This window comes from Lissotriton vulgaris, chromosome 11 (assembly GCF_964263255.1).
Source record: "Lissotriton vulgaris chromosome 11, aLisVul1.2, whole genome shotgun sequence".
Classification (NCBI taxonomy): Eukaryota; Metazoa; Chordata; class Amphibia; order Caudata; family Salamandridae; genus Lissotriton; species Lissotriton vulgaris.
The window spans coordinates 690,982,245-691,001,460 of NC_141699.1; the positions used below are offsets into that span (position 1 = coordinate 690,982,245).

Sequence of the window (19,216 nt, forward strand, 5' to 3'; positions counted from 1 at the left end):
AATGTGCAACATGGCATTTTTATGCTTTAGTGTAAAATTTAAAAGCACACACTGTTAATATAGCGCACACAGTTAATGCAACGCACACAGCAACATGCTTTAGTGTTTTAGATAGCTTTTCATGCAAAGAAAGCATTTAGCCCCCTGTGTAGTGTTTGGTGCATTATTAATTCACACACATTATAAAAAGAGGTGTTAATAACTGAAAATATTTATCAAAATATGCAACAAGTCAAAGTCTCTTAAGACAGAAATAGTGAATGTAGATTATAAGGGATGAGCTGGGAAAGAGAGAAACATATTCTATTAATCTTCAAAGCTAAAAAGGCCACTTTTCTCTACATTGCAAAAACACATGTTAATTCAGCAAAAGCATTTCAGCCTGAATAGGACTCACTTTCAAGTTTTTCATGTGCCATGTTTTTAACTTGCACCAAAAAGTGGTTGGCAATTTAAATGCAGTCTGTCTGAAGCACAAAAAATAAAACAATGCATGACTGCAGATGAAATCTGCTCCATCAATCCACCCTTCTGATTATTCAAATCATAATAAAATGATTTATAATTCATCACACATATTTCATTTTCAAAAGTGACTTTTCTTTTAAAATTGCAAAAGCTGAGCATATAACAATTGTACTTCTATTTCTGAGGCAAACACAAGTCTATCTGTAATCAGATCATATATAGCCAAGCTCAAATGTTTTAGTGCAGAGTTCTGTAAGTAGCTTCTTGGAACAGTTAGTCTTCTTTAAAATAAGTAACTAAAATAATAAAAAAGGAAAATTAAACAGGACAGTTTCAGCATTTCTTTTCTCTTTGTCATCAGCTTGCCATCAGAATGGCTCATACAGTGTGGCATTCTCTACCTTTTCAATGCAAATTAGACTACTTAGAGGCTGAGAAACTCTGACAGAGCACCATCAATCTCTTGCACTTTTTTTCAACCAATGCCTTTCACTCTTATTTTCACTTTGATCAGATTCAGATGTTTCACCACAGCATCTCTCAGATCAAAGTTGTTGCACCATCCATTATGCAGATCTTGTGTAGCAGCTGCAATCTGATGAGAAACTGCACACTGTACATCAACCAGACCTACACAGCAATGGCTAGTGTTCTCCTCAGTGTTTTCCACAAGTGCATTTGCATATTCATTTTCAAGCCACTTTAGTGTTGCTGAAACACAGTCTTTTGCAAAAGGTAACTCTGTGCTGCCATTGTGTTGCTTTATTATGCTTGACACTTCAGGCAGATAGCTACAATCCACTCCTTGTCCAATCTGTTGTTCTGCACTCATTATCTTTGAGACTTCATTATGATCTGATTTCAGAGAAACTGGCAATCTATACCTGGGCATCAGTCTTTGCAATAACACATTTGCCACTTTGCAGTTGTCATTTTTTTCAAAAATAGTTCTGATACAACCCTGTTGTGCTGCTTCAAAAACATTTTCTTGAGCCACTTTTAATTCATCTGTGAAGATTCCATTGGGGCAACTACTGAAAGCCATAAAGCTTTGACAACATCATGTATAAGGAGCATAGCATGTGCTGCTTTTAATATGTCACCTTTCAAACATGGGTCATCTACAAAATGGACATTGTTGGGCTGACTCAGACGTTCATCCTTAAAGTCTGAATTTGGCTTTATGCATATTTTCATGATATTTAGACACTCATATTCAGTTTCATCACAAACCAAATCATTTGCTGACATTTCTGTGAAGTTAGGGTCAAAGGTCATTGGGCAATACATCACAGACCTTTGAAAACATTCATCTTTTTCAATAGGCAATGAGAGAGCGCAGCCCTCCCTCTCACTGCAAATTGGTGTATTTTCTTTCAAATAAACTTTCATTCCTAGTGCTGGGGCGCAACATTCTTTCTCTTTCAACTCTAGGAATGCTTTTGTGCAATTGTTGTCCAATGGAAGCGGATCAGACAAATTCTCATGTGTCAGCCTTAGTAAAGGCTTAGCCACTAGGGAAAGGTTTAGTAACCACTTTCTACAGCAGCTAACCATTCCCAAAAATGTTCTGACTTCTTTATTCGTTTGAGGTGGATTTATCTTGGAAATTATTTCCACCCTTTCTGGTGATACCTTTCTAGCTCCCTTTGCAATTTTGTTTCCCAGGCATTCATTTTCTTTTTGACAGTACTCCTGGCTATTCTCCTGCAATGGCACTGTGACATGAACTTGGCAAAGATCAATAAAAGTAAGCCATTCTTCAGCACATGGAATGTGAAAAAATATATTGGCTGGATTCGGTACCACAGGACAACATGGAAAAAATATGCTTTTAATCTCCTGCACTATTCTGTTCTTTTCATTTATTTTCTTTGAACCTGTGATCAGAAAGTTACATAAACTTCTAATCAATTCCATCAAAAATCCTTGTATTGGTAAAATTCCTGCAACTGATGGTGTTCCTGAATACATGTCATTTAGTTCTAATTTTAATAAGACATGTTCTGCACATTTTATTAATCTGACATCCTTCTCTGTGAACTCTCTTATTTCTGTGTTTATTATTTTTTCCAAATCAGAAGGTAATTTTTCAACTGTCTTTTCTAAAAATAATGCTACAGCTGTCTCTGGTTGGGCCATTTTAAATTGTACCTCCTCATCAGGCTTCTGAAAATGAACATTATCTGATGTACAGTAATCTGTGCTTCTTAATTTGCAAAACAATTGTTTTCCTGCTAGGCCTGAGTCACAGACAACAGTTTTGTAATTTTCCTCAAATGGGCCTAATTTTGGTTCAAATTCTTCGAAAACTGGGTTTGTAATTTCTTTGTTTAAAACTCCTGCCACTAAATCTGGACTTTTCTCTGCCTTCACAATGCACTTGGTAAATTCTGAATTGTGAGGGTTAAAACTCTCATTTTCAAACACAGCAACCTGTTGGACTGTGTTCTCATTTTGTCTCTGGAAATAATTCACTCTTGCTCTGGACACCTTATTTAAATTAATGTGAGCTTTTTCCATATTTTGTGGGACCATCTTTGCTTGGAAAATTCCTGCCATAGGTACCTGTTTCTGAACTGACATTTGCATTTGCTTAGCTGGTATATTTTGCATCTGCATTTCTCCATGTTTTTGTGCATCATGTTTACATTTATTTTTCTTCTTCCAATGCTCAAATCTGCTATAAAGATGGCAAAAGGACATATTTTCCAGCAGTACAACATCCATACCTGAATTTGCACAAACCAAACCACCTTTACTTCCATCCTGTGTTCTTTTAATCTGTACCCAATCAACATCCTTTGCTGGCACTCTGCCCTTCAGGAAAATAATCACTGGTATATTTTCGTCCATAACAACAGAAAATGATGGTGCATTCATGCAAACCCTTTTCATTGCCTCTTCACTTGGCCTTTGAATAACTTTAGATTCAAACCACAATTCATTCTGCATGGCAATGTAAAAGAACATTTCGAAATTAATGCACAACTCTTTTAATATTTCAACAAATCCATCAACTTGTGGGTACCACAGCACAATCTTGTCTCTCAATTGTGTGATTGTGTTCAGGAATGCTGCAAGTTCACTTTTATTCTGTGGCATAGGAACATGCACTTCTCCCACTATTTCTCTCAATGAGTAAGCAAAAGCTTCTCCCTCATTCTGCTTATTATTTTTCTCAACTAAATCTGGTGGCTTCTTTTTCTTATCCATTTTCCTTGCTAGGTCTGGTGGTTTCTTTTTCTTCTCATGTTTTCTTGCCCATTTGTCTCCTAATTGCTCAAACCCATTGCATTTAAAAATAAATTTTATATCGGCAATGTGCAATTGCATTCCTGAAGAACACATTTTCTCATTTGCTTCATCATACATATGTACCCTAAAACTTTTCTGAGATGGAAAACTTCCCGAAACATCAGTTTCATATTTTTGAGCCAAATCTGTCAGGCCATTATGTGTAGTTAATGCACATGCAACTGTTTCCTTACTCAGGGAAATTAATTCTTTTTCCTGACACTGGTTCACATTTTCATTATTTAAACAGCATGGCCTGTTATTTTCTCCATGTTCAAGTGCTGAATTTAAAACACTAAGCTGTCTCTCTTTTTTAGGGCCTGTGTTAATATGTTCTCCCATGTTTTCTATCTTTTTAATCACTGCTGCTTCCTCAAAGCAGGTTTGAGAAATCCCATTTTCAAATATATTTATTTTATCCTGAGCTGAAGATGTTGTAAAGGACATTTTCCCCTCACCTTTCAGTGCTTGGGGTAATTTCTGTTCAATAATCTGTGAATTCTGAGTTTCTGAAATAAACTCTGCCATAATCACTCCTTCTGCAGCTCTTTGAACCTCTTCAGTAGGGACCATATTAATTGGGACAGTCATAATTTTTCTATGCATTATCTGTGCAACTGCAGTTAGCAATGCTTGGACTGAATCAGGCACATTTGAAGTAGTAACACCTGGAGGTATCACTGTCAGTGCTGAATCAACAGGTAATGGGTCAATCTGAAATGTTTGCACAGTTTTCTCAATCTGTGTTTTTCTCTGTTCAATAGAAGCAGTAGCCACTGTAGTGCTTACTGGTGCACTATTTTCAGTATTTGTCATGGGAACCACCTAAAGTGGTGGACACTCAGTTAACAATGCATCTATTATTTTATCCCCTGAATCATTATTTATTTGAAGCTCTTTATCATCATTAATTCTCTTCTCCTGCATTTGGTGCTTTACCTTTTTATCCTCACTTGCTTTCTCTCTTGCTACCTTTTCCCATATGCTTAAGGCCTCAAATTGTGCAGCTTTAGATGATGTCTTTATTTCACTTAACACTTCCCTTAATTTGTCAATAATTTGCAATTCAAAAGTACCATCTTTTGGAAAGCTCAAAGCACCCTCTTTTTCAGTAATATTGCACCATTGGTGAACCCACATACATGTATTTTGTCCCAAATTGGTAGACATAAAATGCACAGGTGTTCATTCAGGAGCATCACCAATAAAAAACACATTTTTCACTTTACCTCCTAACAGCTTCTTTAAGCCTGCAAACATTTTCATTTTTGCAATAGTTCAATGCAATTTCTTTTTTCCAAAGCTGTCAGTCTGAATTTTAGTCAGTTTCACTCCTACCACTGACCCTCCACAAAACCTTACTGCAATATTTTCTCTTAATCAATAACTCTGTTAGTAACAACATAAATACATTTGCGACTCTGTCTGTTGTGCTAAATAAAGGATAGATTTATATTCACTGCGAGTAACACATTCTGCTTATCCTTCACAAAGTAGACCTTCCGTTTACTCTTCAAACACTACAGGTAAATCCCTTCCGCTTACCTTTCACTCAAGCTCAGAAGAACCTGCTACTCCTTTGGACTTATTCTTCAGGATATATCTTAGTCCAAAGTTTCACCTGCGAACCCTTTTGCTGTCAATCAAGCTCAGAAGAACCTGCTACTCCTTTGGACTTATCCTTCAGGATATATCTTAGGCAAAGTTTCACCAGCGAACCCTTTTGCTATCAATCAAGCTCAGAAGAACCTTCTACTCCTTTAGTGTGACCCTTTCTAGGTGATATCAGACCAAAGTTTCACCAGCCAACTCTTTGCTATCAATCACTCACACAGAAAATAGTCCCTAATTTAACACTGCCAGCCCTACCTAGCTTCTCAGTGTTATTCCAATAGACGAGTGACCTCAGTGCAGTGTGGCTTCCATTTACCACCCGCTATTCCTTCCCGGGATTCCACAGGTGTGCATACCTGCGTGTTCAGACAACACAGAACAAGACATAAAGAGTTAAAACATGTAATCAATAACCAAAAATTATGTCAGATGAAATTACCAATATAATCAATAACACCATCAATTCAAAATGAGCAAAATGTCACCAACAGTAAAAAAAAACTTAATATTTTCAACACTTCAAAAATACATGCTAGCATATTAACAATATTTCACAACCCTATTGATACTCACACCACTTCTTGCATCACCTTCCAGTACTACTTTGCCAGTCTTCAGGTTCTGAGCATTGGAGTCAGGAATCAGGACTTGGACATTTATCTAACTTGGGCAATTATTTTATTTCCCTTCTTAAGGTCAATGATCCATTAGTTGAGTAGTTGATGGTGAAATCAATAATCATTAATCACCAAACTAATCAATAATGACCATCCTCTGATTACCAAAAACTGATGGAGCGGTAATTTCTTCTGGTAATTTCTCAATGCAAAACCCTCATGCTACCTCTATTTACCGCTGAAAAAGCTGTTGGGCCCTTCACACCATGTATTACCTTCAGGAGACTTTAAATAAAGATGAACAGTCAAAAATGCAATTATTATTTTAAGCCAATAAAGAGAGTTGTTGAGTATTTAAAAGGTTTTATTTTCTAGTCAAAAGTAAATTTTCCTCTGACCCTTTATTCATTAGTAAAATATCAATCAGGTTACAGAATTTGGAAAACACGAAAAATAGCATTAATACAGAACATATTACAGTCTGCATATAAGCATTACATATAGGAAAGAAAATGTGGCGCAAAATTTCAGTCAAAACTCTTAAAGAGTTTCTAAGAAAAATAGTCTTGCAAGGCTAATCAAAAATCAAATAGTTTGCAAAAATCTCCCATTAAGAGAAATAAATGCATAAGACAAATAAATCTTTTCAGACCTAATTAATTAGTCAAAGCATAAACTTAATGTTTAGCATCTAAATCTAAAAAGCCTTTCTATCTGTTGCTGCTCTGTGCATCTCTGTGTCTAAAGAGCAAAAAGGAGCGAGACAGCCCCTCCTTCACCAGACCTCAAAGGAATGTGGCCTGAAGTGCCAAAATATGACGTGAAAGCAAGAAACCTCCCCCTGACTCTCCTCGGACGCCCAAGGCTGAATCCCGTGACGATCTCGTACCTAACCCATAGAATGTCTGGTCTAATCTGTTCCTTCTCTCAAGAGATCACACACCCCCTAATGAGCCTAGAAGCCAAAGCCCCTCCAGAGAGGCTTTTATACTCTAATCCTTGCCAGACTACACAAAATGTTTCATCTTCAGGAAAACCTGTACGTGATTGGTCAGTCATAATAGCATGAGTTCTCACTACCCTGACTCATTCTAAAAACCTGACTTTACCAGTTTTAACAAAAGAAGCATACATGATAAATACATTTTATAAGTTTGCAACAATTGCTAGGGAAACTGTTTCTATAGTTTTCCTTCCTTCCTGTCACAGCGCAGCATGACGGATACTTTATCAAACTGGTACATTGGCACAATCACAAGAATGTACAGTTCAAGATGTCCTTGACTCCTTCCGTAGTTTGAGTCAATCTGGTGCCTGCGCATGCTCTCTTCTCTTTCAAAGCAAGCCATAGCCTTGCTGGTTTCACAGGCAGCCATTTAATGGTAGTCCCAAAAATAAAACAAACACAAATAGAATATTAATTTCATGTAAATCAGGCCATTATGTTTCCCAACTCCATACTAATACCCCTTATAAATGTTTACCTAGCCAAGCTATTAGTGTAAAGAAGATTTTCTATTATTTATGACAACATGCAAAATAAATGTGCAACATGGCATTTTTATGCTTTAGTGTAAAATTTAAAAGCACACCCAGTTAATGTAGCGCACACAGTTAATATAACACACACAGCAACATGCTTTAGTGTTTTAGATAGCTTTTCATGCAATGAAAGCATTTAGCCCCCTGTGTAGTGTTTGGTCATTATTAATTCACACACATTATAAAAAGAGGTGTTATTAACTGAAAATATTTATCAAAATATGCAACAAGTCTAAGTCTCTTAAGACAGAAATAGTGAATGTAGATTATAAGGGATGAGCTGGGAAAGAGAGAAACATATTCTATTAATCTTCAAAGCTAAAAAGGCCACTTTTCTCTACATTGCAAAAACACATGTTAATTCAGCAAAAGCATTTCAGCCTGAATAGGACTCACTTTCAAGTTTTTCATGTGCCATGTTTTTAACTTGCACCAAAAAGTGGTTGGCAATTTAAATGCAGTCTGTCTGAAGCACAAAAAATAAAACAATGCATGACTGCAGATGAAATCTGCTCCATCAATCCACCCTTCTGATTATTCAAATCATAATAAAATGATTTATAATTCATCACACATATTTCATTTTCAAAAGTGACTTTTCTTTTAAAATTGCAAAAGCTGAGCATATAACAATTGTACTTCTATTTCTGAGGCAAACACAAGTCTATCTGTAATCAGATCATATATAGCCAAGCTCAAATGTTTTAGTGCAGAGTTCTGTAAGTAGCTTCTTGGAACAGTTAGTCTTCTTTAAAATAAGTAACTAAAATAATAAAAAAGGAAAATTAAACAGGACAGTTTCAGCATTTCTTTTCTCTTTGTCATCAGCTTGCCATCAGAATGGCTCATACAGTGTGGCATTCTCTACCTTTTCAATGCAAATTAGACTACTTAGAGGCTGAGAAACTCTGACAGAGCACCATCAATCTCTTGCACTTTTTTCAAACAATGCCTTTCACTCTTATTTTCACTTTGATCAGATTCAGATGTTTCACCACAGCATCTCTCAGATCAAAGTTGTTGCACCATCCATTATGCAGATCTTGTGTAGCAGCTGCAATCTGATGAGAAACTGCACACTGTACATCAACCAGACCTACACAGCAATGGCTAGTGTTCTCCTCAGTGTTTTCCACAAGTGCATTTGCATATTCATTTTCAAGCCACTTTAGTGTTGCTGAAACACAGTCTTTTGCAAAAGGTAACTCTGTGCTGCCATTGTGTTGCTTTATTATGCTTGACACTTCAGGCAGATAGCTACAATCCACTCCTTGTCCAATCTGTTGTTCTGCACTCATTATCTTTGAGACTTCATTATGATCTGATTTCAGAGAAACTGGCAATCTATACCTGGGCATCAGTCTTTGCAATAACACATTTGCCACTTTGCAGTTGTCATTTTTTTCAAAAATAGTTCTGATACAACCCTGTTGTGCTGCTTCAAAAACATTTTCTTGAGCCACTTTTAATTCATCTGTGAAGATTCCATTGGGGCAACTACTGAAAGCCATAAAGCTTTGACAACATCATGTATAAGGAGCATAGCATGTGCTGCTTTTAATATGTCACCTTTCAAACATGGGTCATCTACAAAATGGACATTGTTGGGCTGACTCAGACGTTCATCCTTAAAGTCTGAATTTGGCTTTATGCATATTTTCATGATATGTAGACACTCATATTCAGTTTCATCACAAACCAAATCATTTGCTGACATTTCTGTGAAGTTAGGGTCAAAGGTCATTGGGCAATACATCACAGACCTTTGAAAACATTCATCTTTTTCAATAGGCAATGAGAGAGCGCAGCCCTCCCTCTCACTGCAAATTGGTGTATTTTCTTTCAAATAAACTTTCATTCCTAGTGCTGGGGCGCAACATTCTTTCTCTTTCAACTCTAGGAATGCTTTTGTGCAATTGTTGTCCAATGAAAGCGGATCAGACACATTCTCATGTGTCAGCCTTAGTAAAGGCTTAGCCACTAGGGAAAGGTTTAGTAACCACTTTCTACAGCAGCTAACCATTCCCAAAAATGTTCTGACTTCTTTATTCGTTTGAGGTGGATTTATCTTGGAAATTATTTCCACCCTTTCTGGTGATACCTTTCTAGCTCCCTTTGCAATTTTGTTTCCCAGGCATTCATTTTCTTTTTGACAGTACTCCTGGCTATTCTCCTGCAATGGCACTGTGACATGAACTTGGCAAAGATCAATAAAAGTAAGCCATTCTTCAGCACATGGAATGTGAAAAAATATATTGGCTGGATTCGGTACCACAGGACAACATGGAAAAAATATGCTTTTAATATCCTGCACTATTCTGTTCTTTTCATTTATTTTCTTTGAACCTGTGATCAGAAAGTTACATAAACTTCTAATCAATTCCATCAAAAATCCTTGTATTGGTAAAATTCCTGCAACTGATGGTGTTCCTGAATACATGTCATTTAGTTCTAATTTTAATAAGACATGTTCTGCACATTTTATTAATCTGACATCCTTCTCTGTGAACTCTCTTATTTCTGTGTTTATTATTTTTTCCAAATCAGAAGGTAATTTTTCAACTGTCTTTTCTAAAAATAATGCTACAGCTGTCTCTGGTTGGGCCATTTTAAATTGTACCTCCTCATCAGGCTTCTGAAAATGAACATTATCTGATGTACAGTAATCTGTGCTTCTTAATTTGCAAAACAATTGTTTTCCTGCTAGGCCTGAGTCACAGACAACAGTTTTGTAATTTTCCTCAAATGGGCCTAATTTTGGTTCAAATTCTTCGAAAACTGGGTTTGTAATTTCTTTGTTTAAAACTCCTGCCACTAAATCTGGACTTTTCTCTGCCTTCACAATGCACTTGGTAAATTCTGAATTGTGAGGGTTAAAACTCTCATTTTCAAACACAGCAACCTGTTGGACTGTGTTCTCATTTTGTCTCTGGAAATAATTCACTCTTGCTCTGGACACCTTATTTAAATTAATGTGAGCTTTTTCCATATTTTGTGGGACCATCTTTGCTTGGAAAATTCCTGCCATAGGTACCTGTTTCTGAACTGACATTTGCATTTGCTTAGCTGGTATATTTTGCATCTGCATTTCTCCATGTTTTTGTGCATCATGTTTACATTTATTTTTCTTCTTCCAATGCTCAAATCTGCTATAAAGATGGCAAAAGGACATATTTTCCAGCAGTACAACATCCATACCTGAATTTGCACAAACCAAACCACCTTTACTTCCATCCTGTGTTCTTTTAATCTGTACCCAATCAACATCCTTTGCTGGCACTCTGCCCTTCAGGAAAATAATCACTGGTATATTTTCGTCCATAACAACAGAAAATGATGGTGCATTCATGCAAACCCTTTTCATTGCCTCTTCACTTGGCCTTTGAATAACTTTAGATTCAAACCACAATTCATTCTGCATGGCAATGTAAAAGAACATTTCGAAATTAATGCACAACTCTTTTAATATTTCAACAAATCCATCAACTTGTGGGTACCACAGCACAATCTTGTCTCTCAATTGTGTGATTGTGTTCAGGAATGCTGCAAGTTCACTTTTATTCTGTGGCATAGGAACATGCACTTCTCCCACTATTTCTCTCAATGAGTAAGCAAAAGCTTCTCCCTCATTCTGCTTATTATTTTTCTCAACTAAATCTGGTGGCTTCTTTTTCTTATCCATTTTCCTTGCTAGGTCTGGTGGTTTCTTTTTCTTCTCATGTTTTCTTGCCCATTTGTCTCCTAATTGCTCAAACCCATTGCATTTAAAAATAAATTTTATATCGGCAATGTGCAATTGCATTCCTGAAGAACACATTTTCTCATTTGCTTCATCATACATATGTACCCTAAAACTTTTCTGAGATGGAAAACTTCCCGAAACATCAGTTTCATATTTTTGAGCCAAATCTGTCAGGCCATTATGTGTAGTTAATGCACATGCAACTGTTTCCTTACTCAGGGAAATTAATTCTTTTTCCTGACACTGGTTCACATTTTCATTATTTAAACAGCATGGCCTGTTATTTTCTCCATGTTCAAGTGCTGAATTTAAAACACTAAGCTGTCTCTCTTTTTTAGGGCCTGTGTTAATATGTTCTCCCATGTTTTCTATCTTTTTAATCACTGCTGCTTCCTCAAAGCAGGTTTGAGAAATCCCATTTTCAAATATATTTATTTTATCCTGAGCTGAAGATGTTGTAAAGGACATTTTCCCCTCACCTTTCAGTGCTTGGGGTAATTTCTGTTCAATAATCTGTGAATTCTGAGTTTCTGAAATAAACTCTGCCATAATCACTCCTTCTGCAGCTCTTTGAACCTCTTCAGTAGGGACCATATTAATTGGGACAGTCATAATTTTTCTATGCATTATCTGTGCAACTGCAGTTAGCAATGCTTGGACTGAATCAGGCACATTTGAAGTAGTAACACCTGGAGGTATCACTGTCAGTGCTGAATCAACAGGTAATGGGTCAATCTGAAATGTTTGCACAGTTTTCTCAATCTGTGTTTTTCTCTGTTCAATAGAAGCAGTAGCCACTGTAGTGCTTACTGGTGCACTATTTTCAGTATTTGTCATGGGAACCACCTAAAGTGGTGGACACTCAGTTAACAATGCATCTATTATTTTATCCCCTGAATCATTATTTATTTGAAGCTCTTTATCATCATTAATTCTCTTCTCCTGCATTTGGTGCTTTACCTTTTTATCCTCACTTGCTTTCTCTCTTGCTACCTTTTCCCATATGCTTAAGGCCTCAAATTGTGCAGCTTTAGATGATGTCTTTATTTCACTTAACACTTCCCTTAATTTGTCAATAATTTGCAATTCAAAAGTACCATCTTTTGGAAAGCTCAAAGCACCCTCTTTTTCAGTAATATTGCACCATTGGTGAACCCACATACATGTATTTTGTCCCAAATTGGTAGACATAAAATGCACAGGTGTTCATTCAGGAGCATCACCAATAAAAAACACATTTTTCACTTTACCTCCTAACAGCTTCTTTAAGCCTGCAAACATTTTCATTTTTGCAATAGTTCAATGCAATTTCTTTTTTCCAAAGCTGTCAGTCTGAATTTTAGTCAGTTTCACTCCTACCACTGACCCTCCACAAAACCTTACTGCAATATTTTCTCTTAATCAATAACTCTGTTAGTAACAACATAAATACATTTGCGACTCTGTCTGTTGTGCTAAATAAAGGATAGATTTATATTCACTGCGAGTAACACATTCCGCTTATCCTTCACAAAGTAGACCTTCCGTTTACTCTTCAAACACTACAGGTAAATCCCTTCCGCTTACCTTTCACTCAAGCTCAGAAGAACCTGCTACTCCTTTGGACTTATTCTTCAGGATATATCTTAGTCCAAAGTTTCACCTGCGAACCCTTTTGCTGTCAATCAAGCTCAGAAGAACCTGCTACTCCTTTGGACTTATCCTTCAGGATATATCTTAGGCAAAGTTTCACCAGCGAACCCTTTTGCTATCAATCAAGCTCAGAAGAACCTTCTACTCCTTTAGTGTGACCCTTTCTAGGTGATATCAGACCAAAGTTTCACCAGCCAACTCTTTGCTATCAATCACTCACACAGAAAATAGTCCCTAATTTAACACTGCCAGCCCTACCTAGCTTCTCAGTGTTATTCCAATAGACGAGTGACCTCAGTGCAGTGTGGCTTCCATTTACCACCCGCTATTCCTTCCCGGGATTCCACAGGTGTGCATACCTGCGTGTTCAGACAACACAGAACAAGACATAAAGAGTTAAAACATGTAATCAATAACCAAAAATTATGTCAGATGAAATTACCAATATAATCAATAACACCATCAATTCAAAATGAGCAAAATGTCACCAACAGTAAAAAAAAACTTAATATTTTCAACACTTCAAAAATACATGCTAGCATATTAACAATATTTCACAACCCTATTGATACTCACACCACTTCTTGCATCACCTTCCAGTACTACTTTGCCAGTCTTCAGGTTCTGAGCATTGGAGTCAGGAATCAGGACTTGGACATTTATCTAACTTGGGCAATTATTTTATTTCCCTTCTTAAGGTCAATGATCCATTAGTTGAGTAGTTGATGGTGAAATCAATAATCATTAATCACCAAACTAATCAATAATGACCATCCTCTGATTACCAAAAACTGATGGAGCGGTAATTTCTTCTGGTAATTTCTCAATGCAAAACCCTCATGCTACCTCTATTTACCGCTGAAAAAGCTGTTGGGCCCTTCACACCATGTATTACCTTCAGGAGACTTTAAATAAAGATGAACAGTCAAAAATGCAATTATTATTTTAAGCCAATAAAGAGAGTTGTTGAGTATTTAAAAGGTTTTATTTTCTAGTCAAAAGTTAATTTTCCTCTGACCCTTTATTCATTAGTAAAATATCAATCAGGTTACAGAATTTGGAAAACACGAAAAATAGCATTAATACAGAACATATTACAGTCTGCATATAAGCATTACATATAGGAAAGAAAATGTGGCGCAAAATTTCAGTCAAAACTCTTAAAGAGTTTCTAAGAAAAATAGTCTTGCAAGGCTAATCAAAAATCAAATAGTTTGCAAAAATCTCCCATTAAGAGAAATAAATGCATAAGACAAATAAATCTTTTCAGACCTAATTAATTAGTCAAAGCATAAACTTAATGTTTAGCATCTAAATCTAAAAAGCCTTTCTATCTGTTGCTGCTCTGTGCATCTCTGTGTCTAAAGAGCAAAAAGGAGCGAGACAGCCCCTCCTTCACCAGACCTCAAAGGAATGTGGCCTGAAGTGCCAAAATATGACGTGAAAGCAAGAAACCTCCCCCTGACTCTCCTCGGACGCCCAAGGCTGAATCCCGTGACGATCTCGTACCTAACCCATAGAATGTCTGGTCTAATCTGTTCCTTCTCTCAAGAGATCACACACCCCCTAATGAGCCTAGAAGCCAAAGCCCCTCCAGAGAGGCTTTTATACTCTAATCCTTGCCAGACTACACAAAATGTTTCATCTTCAGGAAAACCTGTACGTGATTGGTCAGTCATAATAGCATGAGTTCTCACTACCCTGACTCATTCTAAAAACCTGACTTTACCAGTTTTAACAAAAGAAGCATACATGATAAATACATTTTATAAGTTTGCAACAATTGCTAGGGAAACTGTTTCTATAGTTTTCCTTCCTTCCTGTCACAGCGCAGCATGACGGATACTTTATCAAACTGGTACATTGGCACAATCACAAGAATGTACAGTTCAAGATGTCCTTGACTCCTTCCGTAGTTTGAGTCAATCTGGTGCCTGCGCATGCTCTCTTCTCTTTCAAAGCAAGCCATAGCCTTGCTGGTTTCACAGGCAGCCATTTAATGGTAGTCCCAAAAATAAAACAAACACAAATAGAATATTAATTTCATGTAAATCAGGCCATTATGTTTCCCAACTCCATACTAATACCCCTTATAAATGTTTACCTAGCCAAGCTATTAGTGTAAAGAAGATTTTCTATTATTTATGACAACATGCAAAATAAATGTGCAACATGGCATTTTTATGCTTTAGTGTAAAATTTAAAAGCACACCCAGTTAATGTAGCGCACACAGTTAATATAACACACACAGCAACATGCTTTAGTGTTTTAGATAGCTTTTCATGCAAAGAAAGCATTTAGCCCCCTGTGTAGTGTTTGGTCATTATTAATTCACACACATTATAAAAAGAGGTGTTATTAACTGAAAATATTTATCAAAATATGCAACAAGTCTAAGTCTCTTAAGACAGAAATAGTGAATGTAGATTATAAGGGATGAGCTGGGAAAGAGAGAAACATATTCTATTAATCTTCAAAGCTAAAAAGGCCACTTTCCTCTACATTGCAAAACACATGTTAATTCAGCAAAAGCATTTCAGACTGAATAGGCCTCACTTTCATGTTTTTCATGTGCCGTGTTTTTAACTTGCACCAAAAGGTGGTTGGCAATTTAAATGCAGTCTGTCTGAAGCACAAAAAATAAAACAATGCATGACTGCAGATGAAATCTGCTCCATCATAACCAGAAAAGTGGATCTTACAGTTTAATGTTTTGTTCATTTTATCTAAACATGCTTTGCATCATGTTTACATGGAAATGTGCCACTTGTAATTTACATCAGTCAATAATAAGTATGCTAAGTCAAAGAAAGTCCAATGACTAGGAGGAGCTAAAACATGCTGACCAACTGTAATTTAAAAGATGGCTTTCTTGCACCTCTATCACAATTTGAGTACTTTATGGCAAAAGTTTCAGAAAACTCTGTTTAGCACTTTCTTTCACAAGTCATGGATCTTGTGACCCACTAAGGTTGTCCGAATACTCCTCACCCAATCGCTTATTATATTGAAAAGGGTGGCCAGTGTCTCTGGATATCTACGTTTTCCCTTGGGAATATGGCCAATAAGAAACTGAGACATCAGTGTAATTTTTGCTACAAATAATAATTTCTGACTTGCCGACAGACTAGGCTTATTGAGGACCCCCCCCCCCCCCCCCGGAGCGGCTAAAGTGGGGGTTGATAACGCCCCTGATTGTACAAGCAGGGCCCAAGAGAGGAGATAAAGTGGCAGTGCAAAGGAAGATTAATGTGGGTTGGTAGGGGTACTAAGTGAGAAAAAACACAATATTTTGTAAAATAAGTAACATTTTTGAAGACTTTCAAAACAGAGAGGGTAAAAGTGTGTCTGTGTTTATCTGTGTCCATGTAAACATTCCTGGTGAAATCCAACAGACACATCATCATACCCGACTGAAAGCACCTGTACCCAACTAGTTACTAGAAAATGCTTTTATTGGGGGCATGCGGGGGTAACACACCAAACATTCCCCTTGATGTACACCCCTGAATATTAGTTTGGAAGTGGAAGCCCTCCTTCTCCACTTCTGCTAGCACTACTGATTTCTTTGCCTTTCAAGCACTTGCCTTGCTAAAGTGCAAATCTATGATTAGTCATATCCAGCCCCTGACTGGTTTTAAGTGCTCCCTCGTCTGTTCTTTACTCAGGTGTGACTCACTGTACAATACTGAGAAACACGTCCTCCATCAGGAACGGTCTAAGTGATACTCCAGTCCCTCAGCTCTATTTTATGGGGTCTATCGAGAGTTTATACAGCAGATTAGGGGAAATTCAAATGAGCTGAATCGTTAGCAAGGAATGATACTCTCCAGCTGCCACCATTCTCCTCTATTGGATGGCAATTACTCCTGCATCTCCCAACTCAGACACTCTATGCCAGCATCACTCTCCTCTTGTTCAAGCTCAGTAACCTTCCATCTGCTGGAAGCCAATGGTTCCCAACCTCCACTCTCTCCCCAGAGCCATCAGAAATCTCCACTTGCACAAGCCACATCTCTCCTTAAACCCGGCAGTAGCTGTTTATGGTCTAGCTTGACAGCACAGCTGTTGACAGCCAATTATGTGAGCAACACTAGAAAGGGTCTTTAGCTCTGCCCACATGTTAGGGCCAGGAGTACATGTTTTGATTGGGAAGACATTGTGTGCTTCCACAAAATAAGTGCTTGACCTCCTCACAGCTGTGATCATTTTGTTTATTTATACAGATGACTGAGCTTCAATTTTCAGGGCAAATTTCTGACATTGGAATGGAATTCTATGGGAAACCAGATAATTTATGTTGTTTTTCTCTGGCAGCAGCCAAATGGGAAGAAGGCAGTCATTAACCTACATAGATTTTTAGATCTGGGTTCACAGTGCAACTGTCACCTGACCTTTCATCTGACACCAATATTATTCAAAAGTTCTCTGCTTCCTCACAAATTCATATCTATTCCCATGCTATTTACTTGTAATGCTTCCCTTTACAATAGAACATTCCTTTGAAAACAGACCTATTGCCATTGACAATGCTTGTTTCTGCTTTTCTCTGATGTACAGTTTATCGTGGGTGTGGCGTTTTCTAAGAAATTTTCTCTGATTTCTTTTATGTGCATCTGATTTTTAGGACCCTGTTGCCAGACACAAAACAGCTGGAAGCTTGAAAGGGTGCTGCTGTTCAGCATTGCTCCTGCTAGCCATCGTTCCCCCTTACTTCAATTTGGGTGACATGAAGAGATCTTTGTTAATACAAAAGGGGCTTTGAAATATTGTATGCAATGCTGAAAGCAGGGTGCTGTTTCTGCATCTCTGCTCAAAGTGGGCTCCTTGATTTTCGTGGTTGTTTGCCCTGCTCTATCCAATGTAATATACTCATTATGGAACATGTGTTGTACCTAAGAGAGATAATACCTATGTTCTAAGAAGTGGCAGATTCTCAGTTGCTATTTCATGGATGCAACAATCAGTTGCCTTAGCAGGGGCAGAAAACATTCTTAAAGCTGTATTTGAAGTTAAATAATCTCTCTCTCTGCTCCAAAAGCAGGGGATGGTTGTTCTATGAACAACCCAAGAGGCTAATATACAACTGCTTCATAGTTAAACATTCCTTGAAGAATGTCAATGTGGAAAACCACCAAACAATCATTTAGATATCTGTATGTAAAATAGATCATATTGCTGGTAAGACAAAGCAACATTAATCTCCATTAGTTCCCTAGAGGCCTGGCACACATAGTATAGCCACTTTGATTCCTCTAGCCAATTGTCAGCAAACATGAGTCTTCTCTACTCTTTCCAACGCTGGTCATTAGACCCTATATGAGGTATATAAAACAACTTCTGTTTGATTGCTTTTACCCATGCATGCTTTTGGTGTACTCCTTGAGTGTTCATTGATATTCTTCTGGTTTTATGATCTGCAAACAATGTTCTATGTTTGATATACATTTGATTGCATGTCTGTTCTGCATTCTACCTTAAGATGGGGAAAAAGGCTGAGGTTTAATGGGTTCTTGACTAGCTACCTGCAGTAGAGCAGCTTACCGCAATAGCTTTGGAAGATGTCACTGAGAGAGTAAAGCTAATGTGTCAAATAGACAACAATACAATAGCACAGTTTTAGTCACTGTTTTACTTGTATGAAAATTGAACCTCAACACTCACAATATCTATTATGGAAGTTACTGTCAAGCATCAGTGCATCGGTGATCGATCAACCATTATTCTATCTGTTTGAAATCACATAGGATTGTCCCCAGTCTGGAGTTAGAAGCTGTCTTTAAACACAACTACTTCTACACCACCTTCTTCTATGGGTCTGTAATGAGGCATCATGACCTGACACGAGTAAAGGTAGGAACAACCAGGTTATACCATTTTGGCTTGTACATTTGTGTGGAGAAGAAGATATTTTGTCTCTAGATTGGCAAGCCCCTTAACCGCATCGCTGCGGCGGTTATTTTTCCCCTACGCGGCTTTTTTCTAAAAGCCGCGTAAGATGAGAGCTCAGCTCGTCATCCGCACACGCCCCCCGTGGCTGATGACGAGCTGAGCTCGTCATCAGCATTGAAGGGGTTAACGTATACGTTTTGGGAAAAACAAATTAAACATTAAGGAACTTTCTATGGCAACTTCTCAAAATGTAAGTACATTACATGATGTTTTTTCATATTTGTAATCAGACTCTGACTACCACCCTTTTCATTTGATCCTGCTATATGTTAAGGTGTCCTAGATTTAACATAAATGTAAACTAAATATTGGTCTATATTTTGGTGTGGAGTGATACATGGTTGGTTTATT

At 37.4% G+C, this 19,216-nt stretch overlaps 1 protein-coding gene across 1 annotated transcript in view; it reads left to right on the forward strand.

Annotated features, from left to right (window-relative positions):
* LOC147683337 (calcium-activated potassium channel subunit alpha-1-like) overlaps nucleotides 1–19,216 on the forward strand; it is a 799,658-nt gene that overhangs the window by 236,281 nt on the left and 544,161 nt on the right. The window contains exon 9 of the mRNA XM_086942523.1: nucleotides 18,661–18,766. Coding sequence (XP_086798649.1) covers nucleotides 18,661–18,766 — 106 coding nt within the window. The remainder of the gene's footprint in view (nucleotides 1–18,660; nucleotides 18,767–19,216) is intronic.